Source organism: Telmatherina bonti (genome assembly GCF_933228915.1).
Source record: "Telmatherina bonti genome assembly, chromosome: 16".
NCBI classification, from domain to species: domain Eukaryota; kingdom Metazoa; phylum Chordata; class Actinopteri; order Atheriniformes; family Telmatherinidae; genus Telmatherina; species Telmatherina bonti.
In genome coordinates this window covers 27747633-27771967 of record NC_136614.1, presented here as the reverse complement: position 1 = coordinate 27771967, position 24335 = coordinate 27747633, and the positions used below count along the sequence as shown (strand labels likewise).

Here is a 24335-nt window from a genome sequence, read left to right as displayed (position 1 = left end):
TGATGAAAGTTAGTGGGATAATTTCAAGTTCCCATAGTTCAAGAACAGAAGAAGTGATTCTGGTTTTGGTCAACTGATTGGTTATGTGAAGCGATCACATAAAGACTGAAGTGGTTCAATATTAGAAAATAAAATGTGATAACATTAACATTGAAAAAATGGGAGCGTTGCATGTATGTTGGTTAGCTGTTGAACACAAACATAAAACCTTATAAGTTGAACCTGCATGCTGTGAAGGTATAAGATAATATACTATAATTTTATACTAATATTATACTGTTTCTCTCTGAAGCTGGCACAAACTATTTAAATCTTAATAAAATGTATGGTGCATGTGTTTGTGAAATGATTTTGTCAACATAATACAGATATCCTGTCGAACAATTCCCTTTTGAATCTTTCATATTTAACAGGATTTTGACATTTTGATATTTTCATACCAAGGCAACACAAACGTGCTATGCTTGTTTTGTTTTTTTTAAATTGACTTCATAGTGGCTCAAACATCAAAATATGTATCTTCAAGCAAAGCAAAAGTGATGTTTTTTTAATACCTCCCTTAATTACCTGAACAGATGTGCAGAAGTAAGCAGTGCCATGTGCACTTGTGTTTCTCCAAAACCATCTGGGACATGATGGCTTTTGAACGGTGTGTGGATAAGAACCTGGTTGGCCCCCTCCCTTATTGAACCCAGATGATGAAACAGATATAATATTTTTCAAATGAACAATTTAAAAAAAAAAAAGAAAAAAATAGGATTTATTGTTGATACTTGTGATATTTCCATCCAGACATGGATAAATGGTTTGTAATAGAATATACTTTGGTTTGATTTTCAGCTTGAAACATTTGGGGCTGATTGCGTAGTTTGAGCTGGTTTCATGTGTGTTTTGCAGGTTGCATCATTACACATCACACCATGCTGGGCTACTTGCAGCGTAGCCCTACTTTTTGCTTCTGGGTATTGCTTTTGCCCCTGGTCTCCCCACATCGTCTGACCCACCGAACCACTGTGACTGACCGATCCAAGCTGCTGCTCGTGTCCTTCGATGGCTTCCGATGGGATTACATTGACCGTGTCCCGACACCTAACTTCCGTACCATCATGGATGAGGGGGTGAAGGTGGAGTATGTAGAGAACGCTTACATCACTAAAACCTTCCCCAATCATTACAGTTTGGTGACGGGGCTGCATGCTGAGACCCACGGCATCGTGGCCAATGAGATGTACGACCTTACTCTGAACCTGTCCTTTTCTATGGAGACGGACAGCATTTATGATTCAAGGTGGTGGGATGAAGCTGTGCCTCTCTGGGTGACCATTCAGAAAGCAGGAGGGCGGAGCGGGGCAGCGATGTGGCCGGGGTCCGATGTGAAGATCCATGGCATGTTCCCCTCTCAGTACCTCGAATACAATGCATCTGTGTCCTTTGAAACCAGGGTGCAGCGAATTATTGAGTGGTTCTCTGCTCCCAATGGCGAAGCAGTGGATTTTGGAGTTCTGTATTGGGAGGAGCCAGATGAAAGTGGACACATGCTGGGACCTCAGAGCCCCCTCATGGATGAGGTAATCGCAGGAATTGATGAGAAACTCGGCTTTCTCATGAATGAGCTGAAGAAGGCTGGGCTGTTTGAGAAAGTAAACCTGATTGTGACCAGTGACCACGGGATGGCACAGCTTTCCCCGGAGAAGATCATAGAACTAGATGAGTATGTGGACAGAGACTTGTACACCTGGGTGGATAAAAGTCCGGTGGTGGGAATCCTGCCTAAAGAAGGTAACACAAGAAATATTTAGGCAAACTGATTATTTACTTAAACCTGGGGTAGGTAATCTTGCTCAGAGACATTTTATTGTTTTAATCTGGTTGAAGTGGTTCCTTGTCCTGACAGTAGTCGATACATTTTGTCATCATGATAATAAGAAATATAGTTAGACCCCTCAGTTTACTGTAAATCTGTAAAAACTCTGACCAATCAAAACCTTTGGGCTGAATTAAAGTTGTTTATTTCTTATATTTCTTAATCTTCCTCTCCCGGTTCTCCCCCTCCCGCAACGCAAACCTGATAGCCACACCTTGCATTTAGATAGCGTGTTATGATGAAAATACAAAGTAGTGAAGCTGAAACTTGGAAGGCAAAGATGGCTGAGAAAATGCAGGAAGGATTTCTCCTTCCTCGGCTCGGTTTATTTGCCTCCTCCCGCTAAACACCAGAGAAAGAGAAAATCGTTTGTGCAAAAAGCTGCAAACTAGAAAAGCACTCGGAGAGCCCAACGTCTGCCACGGCCTTTAAAAGGTTCTTGGATCCAAACGGTGACCTGGGTCACCACCAAAATTAAATCACTTCTTTCTTTTTACATTTCCAACAACTCCTGAAAATTTAATTAAAGTCCAAAACTTTCCTGAGTTATCTTGAACACAAACAGATAAACGCCGGTAAAATCATAACCTCTTTGGTTGAGATAAGAATCACGCAAGGAGCAAAACCAGAAGGGGAGGAGCCAAGACAGGGTACCACTTTCACACCTAGCTAGCTCCCCAACATTACCTACCCCAGCTTTAAGCCGCAATGACTGCTGGCTTTAGCTCGATATTAACTGTCAGAAATGAGTAAAGCCTGATGCACTTATTTCCTCATTTTCCTGGCAACATACTACAAAATAAAAACAGGTTGAAGAATTTTAGACATGACACAAATAATTTTAAAATCTTACAGCTTCTCATGTCTTCTGTCTTGTAGGAAAGCTGGATGAGGTGTATGGTCTGCTCGTGGATGCAAACCCAAACATGGTGGCATACAAGAAGGAAAACATTCCTGAACGCTTCCATTACCAGCACAATGTCAGGATCATGCCCATCCTTTTAGAGGCAAAGGAGGGCTGGACCATCATGCAGAACAGGAGCGGACACTTCATGTGTAAGTGTTAAAGTGGAACTATTATGTGCATTTCAGGCTAATTTATTTTTATTTATGAGACCAGAAGGGCTGGGATTGATCGAGTTATTGTCACAAATCGCTTTATTTACTTCAGACCGACCCTCTCTGTAGGCTGTCAGATCAGTCTGTGGGCAAAACGAGTGGATTGAGACTCTTCCGCATTAAGCCCCGCCTCCCGCCACTGCACTACATCGGGAGCGCGCACCGCACCTGCTTTTGCCGTCATTGTAACGTCTCATAAACAGAAGGATTGAACTCAATAAAAAAAAACAAAATACAATGTCAACACATAGCATACAGCCCTACATGTTGGAACCTGAATCAGACCCTGAAAACGAAGTGGAAAACAGCAACCCACAGCAACGAATGCAGCAGGATGTCTCTCTTTGGTAAACTCACCCGCCATCGTTGGAAATAATTTTATCCCACGTTTTCCACCCACCTGATGTATTTGTACATGCCCTTGTTAACCAGTAGAAGGTAACCAATGACCTAACCTTATCCCCCGGGACGTCACAAGGATTTCCAATTAGAAAAAAACTCTCTAAAATGACATGTTTTTCGTTGCCATGGAAACTGAACGGAGCGCGTGCTGGAACTCAAACTCAAACTCAAACATGCGTTTAGATGACAAAAAACAGCGCCGTTCACATGTCTGATGAGGATTCAACACTGTAACACTGTAGAAAGCTCAGAAAACTTAAAATACCACAATAGGACCCCTTTAAGGATTCATATCTTGCTCCGGTTTGCGGCTCGGCTCATCACATGAACAGAAGCTTTGTCTGTTCTAATAATAGCTTCACAAGAGATTTATTTTGGTCTTCAAACCAAAGCAAGAAAGTCATACGACTTGTAATTAACAAAGTAAGTCAGATCAGTTTCCCAACAGGAGCGGCAAGAATGTGTGTGTGAGGGTGATTTTGCATCGACTTGAAATCCAATTATTTTTTCCTAGTTTTATAAAAATCAAGGTCTTTTTTTTTTCTTTTTTTTTTCTTCCACATTTTAGTCATCAGACATCAGAGAGGCAGAGGGTTTAATCCCCTCTCCCTGGTTGAAAACTTGTTCATAAGTCAAATTAGCAGATGTAGTGCGCAGCTGGAAGGAGATCATTATCAATCTGATAATGTCAGCAAAGTTTAGCTCATTTTTTGGGGGGTAAATTTTGGTCTCTGTTTAAATGTAAAGTTTGATGTTAGTAAGGTTGTGGCAGTGTATGTCATGATATCTTTCAGTAGTTTAAGTATTATTGTCTGATAGATTATAATGCAGATCTACACTCTGGAGTGTCGCAGTCTTGTTTCCCTGTTAGAAGTTTCCCTGCTGCAACACACCTGACTCTCATCAGACTCAAGGAGGACAGATACGAATAAACAAGATGATATTGTAATTTGGTAATTTGGAGGTGAATTATTGACGTTTCTGTCTATGCACACCGAGTATAATGCAAAGTTGTGAATAAATGATGAAAATTCTTAAACAAACTCACAAGGTGGATTCCACATTAAGCCGTGACAACAGTGTGTTGATGTTGTAAAGGTAAAGACAAAAAGAGACACTAGGTTCATCCTATTCTAGAAGAGGGAGGAAAAATTAGGACGCCTGTGGGACAGTTGGACGATCTGCTTTAGCAGCTAGCTGCTTGCTTTAGGAAGTACAAAAGAAATAATAAAGATGTTTGGCCATGATGATACAAATGAAATGGCAACAGGAGTGATGCCTGCATAGCTCACAAACGGTAATCTGTCAGTCAATACGCCTTCTCTGATTGATATATCTATCGGATGTTAAGTTTTTTTTTTTTTTTAAAGAATCTCAGTTTGAGGCTGGACTGTGACATGGTGGTTAGCACTGTGGCCTCACAGCAAGAAGGTCGTGGTTCGATCCTCAACTGGGGCGAGGCTTGGACAGTAGCCTTTCTATGTGGAGTTTGCATGTTCTCCCTGTGTCTACGTGGGTTCTCTCCAGGTACTCTGACTTCCTCCCAACCGTCCAAAGGCATGCATGTTAGGTTAATTGGTTACTCTAAATTGCCCATAGGAGTGAGTGTGAGAGTGAGTGGTTGTTTGTGTCTGTGTGGCCCTGCAATGGACTGGTGAGCTCTCCAGGGTGTACCCTGCCTTTCATTTAAAGACTGCTGGGATAGGCTCCAGCTTCCCTGCGACCCTTCATCGGATTAAGCAGTTAGCATAATGAAAGAATGAATGAATCTCATTTCGGAAAAAATAAAAACTTGAAAAATTGCTGGATGGATTTTTGTTACTGATGATGTGTGAGTAGGTGTGTAAAGGCCTTTAATTAGCAGACTTCTTCTACTGTGTTTGTTAAAGATTAAATAAAGGAAAAGGGTTCTTCTGTGAATATATTTATTATGTTTTTTTCCTTTCAGTAGGAAACCATGGCTATGACAATGCCTTACGGAACATGCAGCCTGTGTTCGTGGCCCGTGGTCCGGCCTTTCGGCAGAATTACGTCAAGGACTCTATACGCTCCGTTGACCTTTACCCTCTGATGTGCCACATCCTGTCTATTCACCCTCTACCAAACAACGGCTCCCTCCTCAACATTAAGGACCTCCTGTCTTTAGAGCCAACAGCTACCATCCCTACTCCACCTCATCCACCCATTCCTCCTAACGTCACCGGGTATTCCTACGCTCCGGTTGTGGGTTCATTCATCGGTGTGGTTATGGTTCTGGGCTTCCTGGTAGTCTATATCATACTGGTGACTTTCAAACAGCGGCCCGTGCTAAAACACAGAAGCTGGGAGATGTCACAGCCTTTACTGCAAGAGGACCTCCATCTGTAGCTGAAGGAACAAGATGGAGGGTAGATATAAAAGAAGAGGAGTTATTGCTCCCCAAGGTACCACTCTGTCCAGAAGCAACCCCTCCCTTACACCACTAAATGCAGTCGCGCTGCTCTTTTTATTGATTGGGAATGAAAGGAATCTAATCACGCCTCTTAATCATGTGTAGTGATATGCAATTCTTGCGTGTAAGGGAAATATTTGTAGGGTTTGCTTCTGGCTCAGGATTAATCAAAATAACAAACATTTACATGTTTTTATTTTAGTGGATTTGCTTTCATTGTGAATTTTGCCTCATCATGTCAGCATTTACATCGTCACTGAAGAAGTGGAGATTCAATCCTACGATTGTGTCGAGTAAAAACTGGTGGCCGGAACTATGACTTATCGAGGTGTCTGTATACTCCAAATGTACTTGTTCAGTAGGAGCATTTATAGCTGTTCTTCCAGGCAAGCTCATGTTTTTCAGGTGTTTACAGCACATCTGTATGGGAAGTCCATGTGTGGTGCAGAATTCTTCCTACATGTGGTTACCCCACATACCTTTTTCTGGCACACTCACACATTACCAGGCAGTAGTAACTTAAATATGACTCCCCCCCCCCCCCCCCCCCCGATATGATTCATATCAGATCTTTTTCATGGCTGTTTGGACAGAAAAATGATGGTCATTTCTAGTTTTCAGACATGATTTGTGTTCCTTCAGTAAGCAGCTCAGACATGACAGATATGTGGCCGGTAGAACAGGAGTCTGGAAGCTAGCAAGATCTTTTGTACATCTCCATTCTTTCTTCTATAAACTAGGCAACTATTTTTTGGACTGCTGTGCTAAATGCCATCCATGTATTTTTTGCAATCTGAAGTGTCTTCATAAAATCCTAGACAGTCTAATTTAGGAGCACACTTTTGTTTTTTTCACTTGACCAGCATCATAGCAAGCAGAATAATGGTCTGGCTGCCTGAACAAATTTGTTTTCCCAAGGAGTTTAATGAACATAAGCATTTTTAAATTAATATTTGGTTTTTTTTTGTGCTAAATTTACATATTAATATGGGACCTGACAGAAGGGTTGGGAAAAAGGAGAGCAAACAGATAAGAAAAGGAGAGTAAAAAGTAGTGTTGAGACCTCACTTTTCAGGCCCCCCTTGTTACATCATCCCTTATGTGCACAAACGCTGAACTAGTTGGATTTGAGTGTAAGTAAATGGTTTCCACTGATCAAAAGCATTGAACTTTTACTTATTTCTCCTCAACGATCCTCTAAGATTAGTTCCTAAAAAGGTTTTAGGTGAGAATGGAGCTTCTTTCATGCTTTCAGATGGACGTAAGCTCATATTATTTTCACCTTTTGTTTTAACTCTAATCCACTGCAGCAAAGTGCAAATAAGGTCTTCTAGCTGTACCGCTTGCTTTGGATCTGTGCATGCATCAAATAGACGTAATGATGAAAGATTCACATAAATTCTTCTCTTAATGGAACCACATGTGCATTAGGGGCACAGTTCATAATACTTTCTATCACTTCAATGGATTCAGTGTTTGGTTGCATCAAAAATTCTGCCGTGATATTTTTTTTGATCTGATATGATTTCATGCAGGAACCAGTGATTGTTATTAGACAATTTAAGAACTTCCTTTGGGGCATGCCGACACCTTCATGTCCTGACAGCAGCAGTCAGTTTGATTTAATCGACATTTTCAAATCTATGCATAACAGATTTGTGTGTCACAAAGTCAAGATGGACCAAAGTCGTGCTAGAAGTTTCCACCACTTGTTCTGCTTTGTGGTCTGAGCGCCGAGTAGGATGTTACCTTGAACTATAAATGCTGTGATTATTCTAAAGCATTCAAACGCCTCTTGAAGTTTCAGGAAAATGGCCGCCGTCACTGTTACTTTTGAATGTTTCCTGGAAGCAGATCTTTGATTTTTTTTTTTTTTTTTAAGACTCACTCGATGTCAGGCTACTTCTTGTTGTGTAGTTCATTTCATGAGCTTAAATCACATCACTACCTTGCTCTTCATTAGTCTGCTACCATTTGCCTTTAAACTTAACATAAAACACATCTTAAGAGAATCCATTTGTTCGTGTGTCAGTACGTTTTTGTAGCTTTTTCTGTCTTTTTTAAATATGTAGATGACTACACACTGCCCTACTATTAATGTGCTAACTGTCATGATCATTGCCATATTGTTGGTGAAATGTGAAGTGCAATTGCTATTGGTTAGTATGTTGTCTTAGGGATTTTAGGTTTTATTGTTGCTTGGTTGAGAAGACTTCTTTTGGCACAACTTGCAAGAACTGATCCCCTAATTTTGCACTAAGGGACTGAAATGGTGGAGGACGAAGGGGCAGTCTTAGGATTGTTTTTGAACATGTAGCCTATAATTTGCACTCCTTGTTTGTAGTTGCTATTTGATATAACAAAAAGACAAGGAGGTCGGTGCCTCTTAGTTTTTTTTTTTTTTTTTTTTTTTAAATTAGCCTAATTATAGAATGAGATGGAAAAATTTAAATCCAAATTAATTACTCTAATATTTTTTCAGCACCTTGTTAAAAAAAAAGTATAAATTGGTTTAATTTTCTCTGTTTTCCTTTGTGATGCATTAACTGGAACTCGTGGCCAAAAACGAAATGACAGACATCACTGTGATATATATACTTTAAGAGATTGAAATTCATAAAATCAAAACGTTTATAAAGAAATCGCTAATTTTCTTTAAAAACGTTTATAAAGAAATTGCTAATTTTCTGATCATTTTGAATGTTTTAGTAAAGAAACGTGTTGTCTGATTATTTCCCCAGACTTGTAAACAGAGAAATAAAATATATCCAGATTATATTTCAAAAACATTCTTTTGAAACACTTTGAAAAGAATAAATATCAGTTTTATTATATTTGCCTTGGATTTGAAATGTGGATGTTTAATATGACTGACAAATTCACTATATTTGCCATGTTGGTGCAATTAAAGAGTCTTCTGAAAATAAAGGAACTTATTAAAAAAAAAAAAACTACATTGTGAGTTTTGATTTCTTTTGTGTGTGTGGTGGTTTCAAAATTTGTTAAGAAGAACTGGGACTTTTCTCAGTTTGTAAAATCAGATTTAATGTAATCAGACACACCCTTAGCAGCACCAAAAAAAAAAATCACTTGACCATGTTAGGTTTTAAGATAAACAGAACTTCACTGCTGGTATGTTATAGGTGCTGGACAGAAGGTATCGCATTCAACTTTAAAACACCTGACCTGTCCACGAGACAGGCTCAAATCATGACCCTACCACCGCCGTGCTTTACAGTGGACATGAGCTGTTTCAGCTACTTGCTCTTTTTTTTGGATGGAGATCCAGCTGGAAGGGGACCTGCATTACTGCTTGGGGCTGTGCCTGGTTGACCCCCATAGATGCAAACCTGGCCACCATGGGCTCTGCATCGAGCCAAGGTCTCGTTCTAGAAGGAGCCCCTTTGACTGGTGTCCAGGTGCACAAAGCTGCTCTTGGTCTGGTCACTCACCTAAGACTCATTTGCCTTCATACCCTTTCATTAAAGAAGGAAAAAGCAGCTGCTTGTAAAATAAGCTGAAATTGACTAAAGTAATAATAAATAAAAATTTTATGAAAATCATTACATTATTTTCTAATTCTGGTTCAACAGGGATATTTTTTTTAAAAAAGCAAACAAATGAGATAATTTATTACATATTACATCACTCATGATCTAATATTTTGTTGAACAATCCTTTAATGTTTCCGCTACAGTCAGGTGTTTTCTGTTCCTCTCAGTCAGACTTCTGCACCTGTTGACAGGTATTTTGTCCCACTGTTCAACAGGAAAGTGCTCTAATTTGTCCAGGACCAACTTTTTGTTTGTTTTTGTTTTTTTCTTTCTTCAACTCAACTAAATGGAGAAAAAAAAACCAACAGTGTCTTATATTACTAAATTACATTATTGCAAATTTTTAAGTATTATTCCTTTTTTAAGTCTCCAGTTATTAGAGTGACTGTTGTAAATTCAGCCTTTTCTTTAATGAAAGGGGATGAATACATATGAGCACAACTGTAGATAAAATAAATAAATAACGGCACAATAAATACAATGCCTTGTTCTTTATCTGTTCATACTGAGGAGCTCAGCTGATTATCATAGTATGTAAAATATGGCAAGGGACACAAGAGTCTTCAAAATTAGGCAATGCAAGTAGTAAAATAAAAACAGTTGAACAATTGCAGTCAGGTGTTTTAGATTTGTTCATTTCTGCTGTTGCAGAGAACAGCAGGAAGGTTTTTTTTTTTTTTTTTTTTTTTTTTTTTTAAAACTAAAAAGAAATTCTAACATTTAGTGGTATTTCTCCCATACCCTCACCCTTGACGGACCAGGTCTTACCTCTTTGCCTAATTCTGTTGTTAACTTGCAGGATCAAAGGTCTGCTATGAGTTATCTGTGGAGTTTGCACAGGCACTCTGTCCGACTGTTTCTGACTGACTGTGAGCCACCACCACGACCTCTCCACAGCTCTTCCTGCACCTTACAAACTCAACGCAAAGCTTCCTAACATGGACAGCTCTTATGACACCATTATTGAAGAAAACGCGCAGCCCCAGCGCCTCGATGGAGCCGACAGTCCCGACCGAGAGCCGAAGTACGAGAACACAGGTGAGGAGAGGGAGAAGCTGCTCGGCGAGGTGCAGGTCCACTCCTCTGCGGACGGGGAGCGCAGCTCTCCGGACTATATGGAAGTAAGGGGCTCGAATCAGCACAAATCCTCATCGTCATCATCATCGTCCAGCGACGATGAAGAGTCCAAAGCTGAGGAAGAGGCAGTAGTAGAAGAGGAAGTTGTGAAAATTGAGGTAGAAGTGCCTGTGGTGGTGGTCGAGGAGGTGAGCAGCGAGGCGCACGACTCGTCCAGGCGCTCATCCGTCTCCTCACGATCCTCCGTCTCCTCACGATCTTCTTCTTCACACGGAGACACGTGCGACGACCCTCCGATCCAACAGGAAACCCAGGAGGAGAGTAGCTCCGAGGATGAAACGCAGGAGGAGTCGGTGGACCTCCAAACTTTGGAGAATGTGGCTCTGGATGACCCAAGTCAACCCAGCATCCATGCATTCATCAAGGTGAGAAAGAGATCAGGGAATGTGTGCGGAGGCCTTAACAGGCATCAGTTTGTCTCACTCTCAACATCTAGCTGTAGACATGAAAAAACAAACAAACAAAAAAACAACAACAAACAAACAAAAAAAAAAAAACCCAAAAAACCACAAGCATCTGTTTGAAACATGTTTTGAAAAAGAAGAGATTTAGATTTCCCATTAAAAACAAATATGAAATGGCATGATCTGTCATCTAATAAGATACCAAAAGATTCCCTTCATAAATTTACTCCTGAATATTTTTTACGTCATACAAAAGTTTAATGGTAAACTAACAGCACTGTGTCATCTGACATGAACAAACACTTAATGATCGGCCAGTGTCAAGCATCCAAAATCTATCAGTTTGTTTTCTGATTTATGTTTTCTATTTACAAAAGTTTTTATTTAAATTAACGAACTATTACTTTAATTCTTTAGGTGTATAAATTTGAGCAAATTATGATCATTTTTCAGCTTTTAATCCACCTAGCAAATTTAAGAAAACATTTTTCTTCTGTATAATATAAATTCAATTTTAATCTCTATCTGTCTTAATAATGACTTATCTTTGTATAAGAAATGCTTGCAATAAAATAAAACACTTCAATAATGTTATAGACCATTCATGTTTTGTACAACATAAAATAGTTTTAAAAAGTTGGAAATAAAGTGAATTACATGAGTAAATGCATTAATGAAATCTTCAAGTCCTATAATGATATAAAATAAAAGAAGAAGAGATTGTAAATACATTTGAAAATGTATTAGGAATATAAATGGCATAAATACAAGATTGTACACAATCTTTATGATCTGGTAATTATGATAACTTGAAACAGTGCCAGCACTAAATGACTGCAACATGATAAAGTTTATCTGTATAGCAACAGTACATGTGTGCAACAAGAAAGCCTGACTAATTAGGTTCATCGAAGAGTAATATTTTCAAATAATCAGAAATTCTTTTGCACCTAAAGGATTCATTTTAAAATTGCTGTGTTAGCAGCGATATCTGTGTGGCAGAACTTTCATGTCACGTTAATCTGGCTGCCATCTGATCTAATAAGTAATCCGTTTGCTGCATAGGCCTTAGTAACCGGGGTAAACTCCATGGCTGTGCAAATCCGGTGTGCTTTGCTCTCCTGTGTGATAACTGGTCTGTGGAGTGTGCTATCAGCTAATGCAGGGGTCACTTTGCTGATTGCATGCTGAGATTGAGGCAGGCACTCAAGGCTTAGGAAAGGCTTTGTTATAAAAAGGTAATTAAGACATAAAAAATGCATAAATTGTCTTTACATGGGACAATAGCCTGAAGTGACATGGAAACTGGCCAAGGGACTGCTGCTGTAAGATCTGGATGGTTAACTAATGAAATGATCAGAATTTTGTCCCAAATAGTCTGAGCACACACCACATACAGAGTCGACGTTTGGAAATGTTGAATACTAAATGGTGACTGTTCTGGGCTTTATCAAGAGAAAATTCTCACAAATATAATAGCAGAGCATAACTCTGCTATCACACCTGCAAAGTGACTGTGTGTACAGTACAGGCAGATAAAAGAATACATTTTGAGCCAATGCTATCTGTATTTATATCCCAACTTAAGATAAACTTGGGCCATAAATTACCATGGAAATGACAGCATCCTTCGCCCCTTCTCCTACATCACCCCACCCTTTCCTCTCCTATCTGGCCTTCCTATCTGAGTGAATCCAGGGTGTGTATGCATTTTCCAACAGCTTAATCTTCAACGATTGCTTTAAATGAAACTGAGCGCTGCTATAAAAGCAGGGAGGAGAATTAGGAGCTTGTCTGTTTGTGCTGACAGCTAATGTGACTCCTCTACTACAGAACAAGCTATGTGTTGTGATCACCAAGGAGGATTTCCTTACTGTTTTTTTTCTCTTCTTTTTATATGCTGTTGGCTTCTTTAAATAGAATCTTAATTGCATAAGATTAGCTGACCAGAAATTCACATTCACGGTGTCAATTATTGCTGATAGATCCTATCATGAATAAAAAAAAAACAAAAAAAAAAAAAACAAGATAATGATTATATGAGTGTGTGGTCAGCACATAAGGTGAGAGTGTAACAACACAAGGAAAAAAATCCAAACACTCCCCTTCACCTTGGCTCTGCAAAGATACAAATGTCAGTTACTGTTTGATGCTGATAATGAATGATTAGCCCAAGAAGTCAGTGATTTGGTTTGAGCTAGAGGATAGAAAAACCACAGCAGTTTCATGGAGATAGTAAAAGGGTTAACATAAGAAAAATGGTTTTTTTTTTGTGTTTTTATGTGTGTGGTGCATAAACCATAAGTTTGATCAGTTCAGATTCAGTTCATTATGTTTGCTTATATTACAAATTTAATCTTCTTTCATTTAATCAAATTGTGAGAAGTAGTTCTGGTGAGCTGCAATGGGATGGCAACCTGTCCAAGGTGTACCCTGCCTCTCGCCCAGTGACTGCTGGGATAGGCTCCAGCTTCCCAGCAACTTTGGACTAACTGAATCAGAATCACCTTTATTTATCATTGAGCTAGCCTCCCGGCACAACGTAATTATTCCAGTACAACCCATCCAAGAATTAGACATACAACATACATGTGACATAAACAGGATCAGGCAGCCCGAGGCAGTAGAAAATGAAGAAGCCACTTTTTTATGCAGAATGAGGAAAAGCTCACATGAGGAAGGATGGGTGGGTGTTAAAAAAGAAGTATGCTACCTCTACACTTCACCTAAAATGGGGAAGGATAAAGATGCCACAAAAAAAACCCCACACCTCTAAACAACAACAACAACAAAAGCACATATTGAGACAGTTGCAACATGTGGGAACAAATGGGAGGGGGGGTCTCTAAGACAGCCAAGTGAGGTCGCAGCCAAGCGGTGAGTGGAGGGAGAGGCAAGGTACGGAGAAGGTAGTGAAAGATAGGAGAGTGTGTCTGTAACTGAGCGTTCAGTGAGTGAGTCTGTCAACTATCCATAATTTAATTTTTGCCACCTGTTGATGTAAATGTGGCCTTGAAAGCTGAGTTCAGTTTAGTACCACAGGCCTGAGAAAAAGTGGGGGTGGGGTTGGGGGTTTAGAAAATGAATGACTGGAAGTTCTGGTTAGAAAAAAGCAAATAGAAAAGATTCCACATCTCCGTCAAATAAATGTTTAATCACTGTTTTAGTTTGGATTGCAGCTATTGGCTTGTTGATCTTTGGATCAATGCAGGTGGATGCGTTGTTAGCCTCCCTTCCATTAGCCTCTTAAATATTATAGATCTTCACAGTTCAATGAGGAACAGACGGAACAAGTGAGGCCTGTTTAGAAAGATTGCAAAAAAGAAGGCTTTTCTTTTGAGAAAGGTAGCTTTGTTGAAACTGAACAATCCACAAGAGCTTTAAGTTCTCATCCGTCTATTCCTCAGATAGGCGGTAGGAAGGTGGACATGCGCCTGCTCACGTTGCACAAAGCCTCTTGGATGAGTGTTTCAGCAGTAGCAGCATTCTGTCAAGCACCATGGTGAAAAGGAGATGAAGTGTCGTTCATCTTTGATTATATTTTTCAATTATTAATATCTAGGATAACATTATTTTTTTACAATATACTGATATGGAAACCTTAACATTTTATGAAAATTCCATTTTTTCACATGAACATTTCTAAAAATTCAATTTGCTGTAATAATCATAAAACCAGCTAAGGTCTACCAAAAAAAAAAAAGAAAAAAAGAAAAAAGCTCTAAGTGCAAATCAACGCAGTGTAGCCTAATTGTGATATTTAAATACAACTTCCCGTAGGTGGGTGGTGGTGATTTGCTGTGGCGACACCTTGAGGCAGGGACAGAGCTGACAGGGAAAGAGGAGGAGGAGCCTAATTGTGATGATTTTGTGATTCAGTTGCTAAAAACAAGGTTTAGTTCATTATCTTGACTTAAAGTTATTTTTAAAAAAATGCAATAGCTCTAATTTCCTTTGTTTTTTTAATGGCATTTTTTAAACAATCACAACCAGGAAAACATAGAAAAGACAGCAAAACATACAGACACCAAATCAGTGAAGAGTGTATATATTTCAACTAGTTTTAAATAGGAAAACAAAATACAGAATGAGAAAAAATAAGAGAAAATCAGTTTATATATACAGTACATGGCTAGAAAGCTCAGTTTTACTACCTGAGCATGTGTGTGTGTTACTGTGGAGAGGATGTCTCTGTAAGGAGTGTGTTTGAGTATTTAAATGTCTGTAAACTATGTGTGTTTTACGCACCCATTTTATTCTGCCTGGTTTTGTGTGAGTGTTTTATGTTTGCTATACTTTTTCTTTTTCCTTTAACAATGTTGTGTGAATATGTCAAGATGCATGCACGCCATGCAGGCGCTACTCAGGCATCTCATACACCCCTGTAACTATTAGGCTATGTATTTAGTTGGTATTCAACGCATTAAAATAGGCTTAGTGTGAAAAGAAGAAATAGCATCGACCAGAGAACCCAAGCAGAAATGTGCCCAAAAGACTCAGTAGCTCTGATTTCCTAAAAAACACTGATTATAACGGCGTTCTTCATCCGCATGGCCCAGTGAGCAGTTTGTGCTGTTTCTTAGTGTGTCAGCCAGGAGAGGGAGTTGCTCTATAAATAGTGACAGTAAAAAAAAAAAAAGAAAAAAAAAAAGATCCCCATCCACTCCATGTGGCTCCCTTTTTCATCTAATTTTCAGGTATATTTCCTTTTTCCACCTTGGTAACATCTGAGCATTGTGTCTTTCCTAGTAATCATGACACTCAGTTGCATTGATCTTTTGTTGTCCTACAAAGTCGCTCTCCGTATAAGAATGCCCCTTCCTGCCTTTAAACCAGTAAGGCATCAATAATTCACAGACAAATCTACTCCAGGTCTGCTGCTTTCTTAAAAACCTGCATGAATTAAAAATGGATGGCTCTGCTCCAGTACTCATAAAATCTGCCTTGAAGTGACAGTAATATCCTATTTTTAGAAATGTTATGGGATGTGTTATTTTTGTTGTTTTACTTTGGATTTAATTCTGTAAATAAAGTACGTGTACATCAGTGGGCAACAGAAAAAGGAAAATGACAAGGTTTTGGAAAGGTGTAACAGGTAAGAGAGTAAAAGCTTGTAATGGTGTGTTTCATCACTGGGGGGCTTGGTTGCAGTGGTGGGGAGAGAAGGATGGAGCTCCACCCCCCTGGCTTAGCCAGACACCTGTTTTCCACTTTAGTGTCAGTGAGATCTAACTCTGCTCACCATCTGGGTCTAAATCAGAGCACAAGGCTCTAACTAACACCTCGGCTGGCTCTCGGGGTCACTCAGAAGATACAATTAAGGGAGAAACTGCTTTCATTGGATCAAGCTGTGGAGGTTGTCTGGAATCAGGAGCTAGAACTGAAGGGGAGGAGAATTTTTCCAAAGGTGTGAGACACCACTCCTACAGAGAGAGGATACCTTAAGAGAGGATATCTGTTTATTATTTTTTTTCTTTAAATGAAGGATGTAGACCTACAAGAATAATAGTGATTGAAACAGAAATAAAATAAGACTCAAGGTGACATCCAGAGTCAGGTGCCATGTCCACAAATAGTGAAGACAGAGACCCTGATATTGAACTTTTTGTTAAGGTAAGATAGAACAATGACAACATTTTGTGTTTTTTGTTTTCAGTTTGAGACAGTATAAGCAGAATTTCTTGCTAAGCACCACTGTGTGATACAAAAAAACCTGTGTAACTCAATAACAGAGGTAGAGTTACAGCTGCACACCGTGTGTTGTCCCAGGATTATTGTGACAGAGATACGGAAGCTTAGTGCTGATTTCGGGAAGCTCGTGTCAAACACTGAACAGTTATCATGACTTCAGCAGAAATTCTCACATGAGAGACTGCCTCATGTAATTAGTTTTAATTTAATAGATTTAAGCTTGAACGCAGGGATTATAATGCTGGGGGAAAAAAGGCATCACTATAAATAAACATAGCCATTGCAGAAATTGTGCCTTTGGTAGGTAATGAAGCAGTGTTTTGTCCTCAGCAACAAGATGCACTTCAGGTCCCCTGAGAACTGACTGAGGTGGATAAATGAAGCTAAAGGCAGATGAGGTGGAAGTAGGTGACAAGACTTAGATGTGGATTCACTGAGCTGATGTGAACACTGACCTCAGTTGGTCCCCTTCCTGGGAAACCAGACAGCCAGGTAACTGTAAGGTCACTGATGCTTACATCAAGAAAAGTTCATAACTCATTAGCTTTACCTTTAAAGATCCTGTTTTCTTTTTTAAAAATAGTTCTAGAAAGCAAAGTTGTGTAGTCGGGCACGTTTTGTTCCATGTTAGATGTGATGCGCTAACCTATATTGTATATTCAGAGAGCGGTTTCCATAGTAGCTGCAATCCTAATATTAGTCTTTTCCTGCTGCTGCCATCTGAGATGTGACCTAGCTGGACAGAGAGCCGTCCTGTGATGCTAAATAGCAACTATACACCAAGCATGAAGTAGGCTTTGATTTTTTAAATACTAAATATCAGGAATTATTGGTACATTCTTCAGATTTCATGACAAAAACTTAAAAAAAATTAAAAAAAAGACTTTATATATTTAGGGAATGAACACTTTACATATAATTATACTTAAGCATCCCAGTTATAAATGTGAATATGCTTCCTTAATCACAAAGTGTCCTATGCTAGAAAGGAAAGAAAGTTCCTGAAACTTGCGTGTAAAATTGGAAAAGTTTAGGTGTTCACCACCAAAACAGCTGTTGCATCATGGGAAATGCATGATCCAGACCCACAGCTTCATGGAAATAAAAAGAAAAAAATGGCATGGAAGGATGAAAAATAGTTTACCTTTTTAACTTTAGTGCTTTTTCTCACAAAATGTTTAGAACATTGTTATAGTGCTTTATTTTTATGCAGTATTTGGATGGCTCCTATGGAGCAGCTTTGCCTCCAGAAGACCTCTCTGAACAACAGGTCACTCAGTGGCTCCGTACACTCATGTTCCTTGTGCCTACAGGTCTAGTTGTACGCCACAGCTTTTGGCCTCTATGTTCTAGATGCTGATTGGCCATTATCTGTAGCCTATGTATTGTGTTTCCTTCATGCAAGTGAGCGCAGCCATAACAATGCTTAGACAGTGGCATCACATGCGCACAGGCCGCACTGAGAGCATCAATAGCTGGCGTACATACAGATGGCTCAGCTACTTTCAGACTGACAGCTCATTTTTCTGGTTCTTGCTCGATGCTGCATACAAATGGACCAAGAGCAGTGAATAGCAAAAAGCCGTCCAGCTCTTTGTTGGATCCTCTCTTGATGTAATACCTGCTGCAGCTGCCGAGTAAAATATGTTTCAAACAGTTAAGTCACCCAATCAGCAGTTAGCTTCATGAAGGAGAGAAACTTCATATGCTAAATGTGAGGTCAGTACAACTATTCTACTGGGTACTGCAGGCCTCTGTGTGACTGCAGGCCAGCAGGTCAGGTCCTGCACTTTGTGCCCCATTGGCCAGTGAACCAGGGCATGGAATCAATATTTATAATTCAACTGAGCCAGTGGATCAGGTGTCACAGCTGGTGCTCCACATGCAGACACACGATATCACTGCAAGTGCCGGAATGAGAGGAAGTTGTTCTGTGTAGTTGGCTTTTTAGAAACGAGCCATTTGATGTGACCTGTCCTCATCTGACCGGTGTGAAAATAATAGACTGCACATTCTCTGTGATATCCCAAACTTACATGGAGGGGATACTGTAGTGTAAGATGATACATTCAAGTATGTAACCTAAAAGCACTTTATTTTTTTCATAGTAAATGTTTAATCTTTAGGTGTATTCACCTTAAATCTTCAGATACTAAGATGCAAATACTGTTTTCGTCACTTTGCATTTGTGGTTTCACGATGGTCCAACAGTCAGGAACAGGAAGTCTCTCTGCATGTTAAGTAATATAAAAATTACATTCAACCTAATTAGTCTTTTAGTCCTCATGGCTAACTTGCTGGATAACTCCTAAAGCAGGGGTCAAGTCCTCAAGGACCTGCAGGTTTTTGATGTATACCTGTTCCAACACACCTGGCTGTCATTATCTGACAGCCAGTGCAGTTCTGCACAAAAACGTATTAGTTTGAGTCAGGTGTTTTGAAGCAGGAATGCATGGTAGAACCTGCAGGATTGTGGCTCTTGAGGACCAGAGCTGGACACCCCTGGCCTGAAGGATGATGAGGATCATGCCTAATCCCATGTATGCTTAAGAATGTCCAGGATCCCCTTTCCATAGTACTCTTAATAAGTAAATGGTCAGTCTGAGGGTATTTATTTCTCTTCTTGTCATGTTTTTTTTAAAACAATCAAATATACCCAATTTCAATGACTCTTCAACTACATTACTAGTTACTCTTATGACAACTAATGTAACATTTACTTATCTGAATGCAGCACGGTTCACCATGACTCATGACTCATACTTCAAAAAAACATCTGTCTGTGGCCTGTACTTTTTAATTTAACTACTATTGCAACAATATTTCCCCAATAAACCCGAAGGGCATGAAGGTTTTACAAGTTAAAAGGAGCACATGCACTCTTTAGTTCTTCAAGGGAATGAATAAAAATTTTGACAACCATATATCTATTAAGTGGACAGGGATTCACTGTCTGTCCAAATGACACATTTTACCATTAAGGTATCTGGTTCTGTCTGATTTTATTCATTCACTGTGGGTGGGAGGCCAAGACGTTTCTGCTTCCCTTGCTGCCACACTTAGACTTAGAAGGCTGAGGATTGTGGGATGGTTGAACTGTATGTAACCGTGTATAGGTTATATTGTCTAGAATGTCATAAATCATTTACATGATCAGTTTTCTGTCATCTTGTGTTTGCTTGCAGGCAGGCAGTGATGGAGAAACTGTTGGCAACTGTCCTTTCTCCCACCGTCTCTTCATGATCCTCTGGCTCAAAGGAGTTGTGTTCAACGTCACGACTGTTGACCTCAAGAGGTCAGCACACGAGAGATGCAAGCACAAAAATGCACCTCATGGGGCTAACTGTTCCTTATGATGGTCTGTTTTCTATTTTCTTGACAGAAAGCCGGCTGATGTGCACAACCTGGCCCCGGGAACGCACCCACCTTTCCTTACTTTCAATGGAGAGGTCAAGACAGACATCACCAAGATTGAAGAGTTTCTTGAGGACATGCTCTGCCCTCCAAAGTAATTCAGCATTGTACACAAGACTTCCTTCTTTTAGTTGCATTTATTTCTTTTCTGCATCATTGTGGAAAAAAACGTAAGATTGTTTATGTGTGCCGTATATCTCACATGAATTGACATGTCTGTATGTAAGGTGCTTTTGTACAAACCAAAGTCGAGAAAAGTGTTGTAAAAACCTCATAACTAAAGTATGAGAAGTAGCAGAGAAAAATGTTAGATTAACTAAATCTCTTTTATTACCTGTAAAGTTTTTTTTTACATTATAAACAGACCTTGGAGTGTGAGAGCTTAAGGGGCAGGTGGCCAGCTCTTTGTGAGTGTGTAACATGTTATTAGTTTGAGTTGAGCTTCTGTCCAGGTGTTAATGCTATCCAGATGGTTTGACTCAGTCTCTTGCCTCTGTCCTCATGTCTGCTCAGGTATCCCAGACTGGCTGCCAGGCAGAGACAGTCCAATACAGCTGGAAATGACATCTTCGCCAAGTTCTCAGCATACATAAGGAACACCAACCGTCAGGCCAATGCTGGTGGGCTGCTCACTTTGTGCCATTTGCACTACACATGTATAAACGGCACAAGATGGAACAATTACATGACAGCTATTACTATGTTTCCCCACTAGGTCGTAGCAGAGTACGTTATTTGAGGGATTCACTCATATGCTATAGTTAGTTTTGCTGCCACCTAGTGAGAATATTACAGCAGATCTCTCAACGTTTTCACCTGTCAACAGTTCTTCAATCAATCCTTGCTTGAGTTTATGTTTGGTACGTTTGCATTTAGCTCTAGAAAAAGCTTTAACCAAGGCCTTGAAGAAGCTTGATGACTACCTTAACACCCCCTTGCCAGAGGAGATTGACGCTAACAGTATGGAGGAGGAGAAGAGCTCCAACCGAAGCTTTCTGGATGGGGACCAGCTCACTTTAGCAGACTGTAACCTGCTGCCCAAACTACACATACTCAAGGTAAGGGTGAAAGTAACGGGTAATGTTGTTAGATAAAGACTGTTAAATGTTTATTAGATAATTAATTGCTATTTACCGGGATACTTGTGACATTTATCAAACTGGTGACGTATGTAAGATGGATAAAATGACCGTACAACAAACTACAGTAGTTTTTGGCATATTATAAGATTATTTACTAAGTTAATGTTTACAGTTCTGTATTGTGTAAAGAATTACAAAGTTCCTGAAATATGTAAAACTTCCCACATGTTCAGGTGTGCTGCTCATTCCACGGCCACACTATCCTAATAAGTTATAACTTGTTGTAAAGATGTTGAAACAGGCTTTCAAAGGTGCCAAGTTTAGTTGAACCTCCCCAGCTGTTGACACATGTCAACCCACTGCACCTTGGTAAAATATACTAGAAACAGGCACAATGCAAAGCTTAATTTCCCAATCAGGATTTCTAGATTAAGAATTATTTAGTTCAGATGTAGCATTAATATAATAAACATAAATAAATAAATGAGGAAACTGGTTTGGTGTCTCTGACTGAATTACATCAATTAAAGTTTGTGAATTTTCTTGAAAAAAATCATATGAAGCTAAATTATGACTGAGAGGAGACCAGCAGAAAAGATTCACACACAGGAAAACTGGTGGGCATATTGAACAAAGACTTTGTTTTAAGAAATTGGAGACCATGGAACTGCAGGAATAATAAAGTTGTTCCATCACAAAAAACATCTCATATTAGACTACTGGCTAAGTTGACATTAAAACCCATAAAAACAACCCAGGACAGCATAGACATTGATCTGGCAGTGAGCAAAGGAAACCAAGCAATATTTATACTGAGGGGACAAATGACCACATCTGGAGCAGGTGTGGTAATCAGCAACTGAGGAGCAGGTGTCGTATATAAGCAGGCAAATGACCAAATAGAACAGAGAGCAAGTTAACTAAATGTTAACTAAACCAGTGAGCCAAATCTTCACATACAATGAACAAAACTCACTTTAGAGAAAGGAACAAAACACAAATTATGAGACATAGAAAAATCCAACCTAAAAATGAAAGAAACCCTTGAGAACGAACAAAAGATCAGATCTACATATAAGAAAAACGATGCCATCGATGGGAATACTCAAGTTTACTCATGAACCACTCATAATATCTGTACATGATAGGTATCATAGTATTTTTTAATTTTTCCAGTATAGCCTTTAAGATTTTGAATCAGTTTCTGAGAAGTGAAACAAAAAATCTTTTTCCACTGTGTAGCCTACTTTTCTTCCAGCTCACCCAGCAGGTGTTTGACCCAACTGGAAAACTACTGACATCTTCATCAGTTTTGTCCACAGTGTTATGAAGAAATTTCAGAATAAAAAGACTTATTAACTTTGAGAAGCATTAACTAGGACTCTAGATAAATTTATTTTCTCACCAGCCAATGTGGGGGACAGCTCCCTAGTTACCCGTCAATCAGCATTTCCACAAGCTAATTTGGTTTTGGAGAAAAACTAGCCAGATTTTCAGCACGTGTTTTTTCAGGACAATGCCGAACAATATTCTCAGAATTTCCTCTTTTCCAGCAAAGAAAAAAGGGACTTTTGCTTTTAACGCATTTCAAATTAAACTTTAAACTTTAACTCAGTAGCTTTTCTGCAATACTAAATGTTTCCATGGTCTTAATCCTCTTTCATCTTTTAATCGACATTCACCTCCATCCTTTCTTGTCTTGGAACCAACTTTGTTCTTAAGCTGCAAAAATCTCTGTGTAAAATTCAGTCCTCATGGTGAATGGACTCGTACTTCTATAGCGCTCTATAGTCATGCAGACCACTCAAAGCGCTTTACATTACTTGTCACATTCACCCATTCAGGCACACACTCATCCAACACACTCATACCCCGATAGGCACATCGGGGGGCAGCTTGGGGTTCAGTGTCTTGCCCTAGGACACTTCGGCCTGTTAGGGGAAGCCTATCTTTCCATTTGAAGGACAACTGCTCTTCCTCCTGAGCTACAGCCGCCCCTCATCCAGCTGCACTTTGCTCAGTAGGACGTATGTGACACCTTGTGTCCTTAAGTAAGCGTGCAATAAAACAATTCATGACAACCATGGAACAGTGTTTATGGGAAATGTAGTGATAGTACCAGCAGGACAAATAGCCAAAATGATTTGCTTCACTAACCACCTGCAAACTGTCCAGTAACTTTTATTTCTACCTGCTAAAATTAATTTCAATCTGTATTTGGTGTCTTATCAAGTGTTATTAACCACCATGGCAGCTAATCCCAAATGCTAATTCTTCATTCATTGACGTGTTATTTTAAGTCTTTAAAAGCTACAAAACCAAAAAAAAAAAAAAACTCCTGCAAGAGGCCACTGGACCTTGGAGATGATGAGTCACTGTGTTGTTTCAGTTTTTATTCTTACAACTTTGTCTTCCTTTTATAGATTGTTGCTAAGAAGTACCGCAACTATGACATCCCATCGGATATGACAGGGGTGTGGCGGTACCTGAAGAATGCCTACGCACGTGACGAATTCATCACCACCTGCGCTTCTGACTTGGAAATAGAGCTCGCCTACAAAGATGTGGCGAGGAAACTGGACAAGTAACTCGCCAACTGAGCTGAGCTCCGACAACATAAACTAAGCAGCACACATCTTTCAAAAGAGTCCCCATCACATCTGAACACTGTGAATGCGACTGTCCGTTTGTATCATCTTCAGTGGCGTTTCCATAAACTTAGGGTTTTTGTCTGTCATAGCAAACAGCTCAGCTGTCTCTTTACATATATGTGGGATTGCAGTTCTTTACAGCTCAGCGTAGATGGTATTTCAATCACACAGGCGGGCATGGCGTAACAGAAGTGGAGCAAAGGAGGAATCAAACTCATTTAACTTGACTCGAAAGCAGTTTCAAACTTAGCCGCTGTGAACGTTCTGACATAACGCTTTTCACTCATACGTGATTGTGTCTGTCTACATTTATTTCTCATAACACAAAGCTCTCTTTCATACACACTCCGACACAGGGCCAAACATTTTACTCGCAGCTGATGTCAAGGTCGTTCGCTCTATTTATTCCCGCGCCCACAGAAGTGTAGTCTGCCTCCAGTGTTTATTATCAACCTCTGGCTCCTGGGGAGACACCTTGTTTCATCTGTGATTGATGATTAATGCTAAATGTTTTGCCGAACTTTACTGTTCCAGTCTTGCAGTTTTATTCCTATCCTCATTCATAACGCAAGGTGTTGCTATAGAG

General features: G+C 39.6%; 2 protein-coding genes across 2 annotated transcripts; both read left to right on the top strand.

Annotated features, from left to right (window-relative positions):
- Positions 1-920: 920 nt before the first annotated feature.
- On the top strand, positions 921-5752 carry enpp5 (ectonucleotide pyrophosphatase/phosphodiesterase 5; the record flags this gene model as incomplete). The annotated part of the gene is made up of 3 exons (XM_079255144.1): positions 921-1779; positions 2744-2920; positions 5334-5752. 3 exons carry the CDS (start codon positions 921-923, stop codon positions 5750-5752), a joined length of 1455 nt encoding a protein of 484 aa, XP_079111270.1.
- A 10489-nt stretch (positions 5753-16241) lies between these two features.
- clic5b (chloride intracellular channel 5b) lies at positions 16242-23702 on the top strand. The gene is made up of 6 exons (XM_079255973.1): positions 16242-16318; positions 19788-19897; positions 19985-20110; positions 20530-20636; positions 20893-21074; positions 23522-23702. The coding sequence occupies exons 2-6, from the start codon at positions 19842-19844 to the stop codon at positions 23684-23686; spliced, it is 636 nt and encodes a 211-aa protein (XP_079112099.1). The 5' UTR covers positions 16242-16318; positions 19788-19841; the 3' UTR covers positions 23687-23702.
- Positions 23703-24335: the final 633 nt, after the last annotated feature.

What these genes read in the sequence shown, in the direction of transcription:
- clic5b (XM_079255973.1), top strand. Translation starts at nt 19,842, where the DNA reads ATGATCCTCTGGCTCAAAGGAGTTGTGTTCAACGTCACGACTGTTGAC. An exon ending in GACATGCTCTGCCCTCCAAA is followed by an intron (nt 20,111 to 20,529) that starts GTAATTCAGCAT and finishes ATGTCTGCTCAG; the next exon opens with GTATCCCAGACTGGCTGCCA. An exon ending in CCAAACTACACATACTCAAG is followed by an intron (nt 21,075 to 23,521) that starts GTAAGGGTGAAA and finishes TTCCTTTTATAG; the next exon opens with ATTGTTGCTAAGAAGTACCG.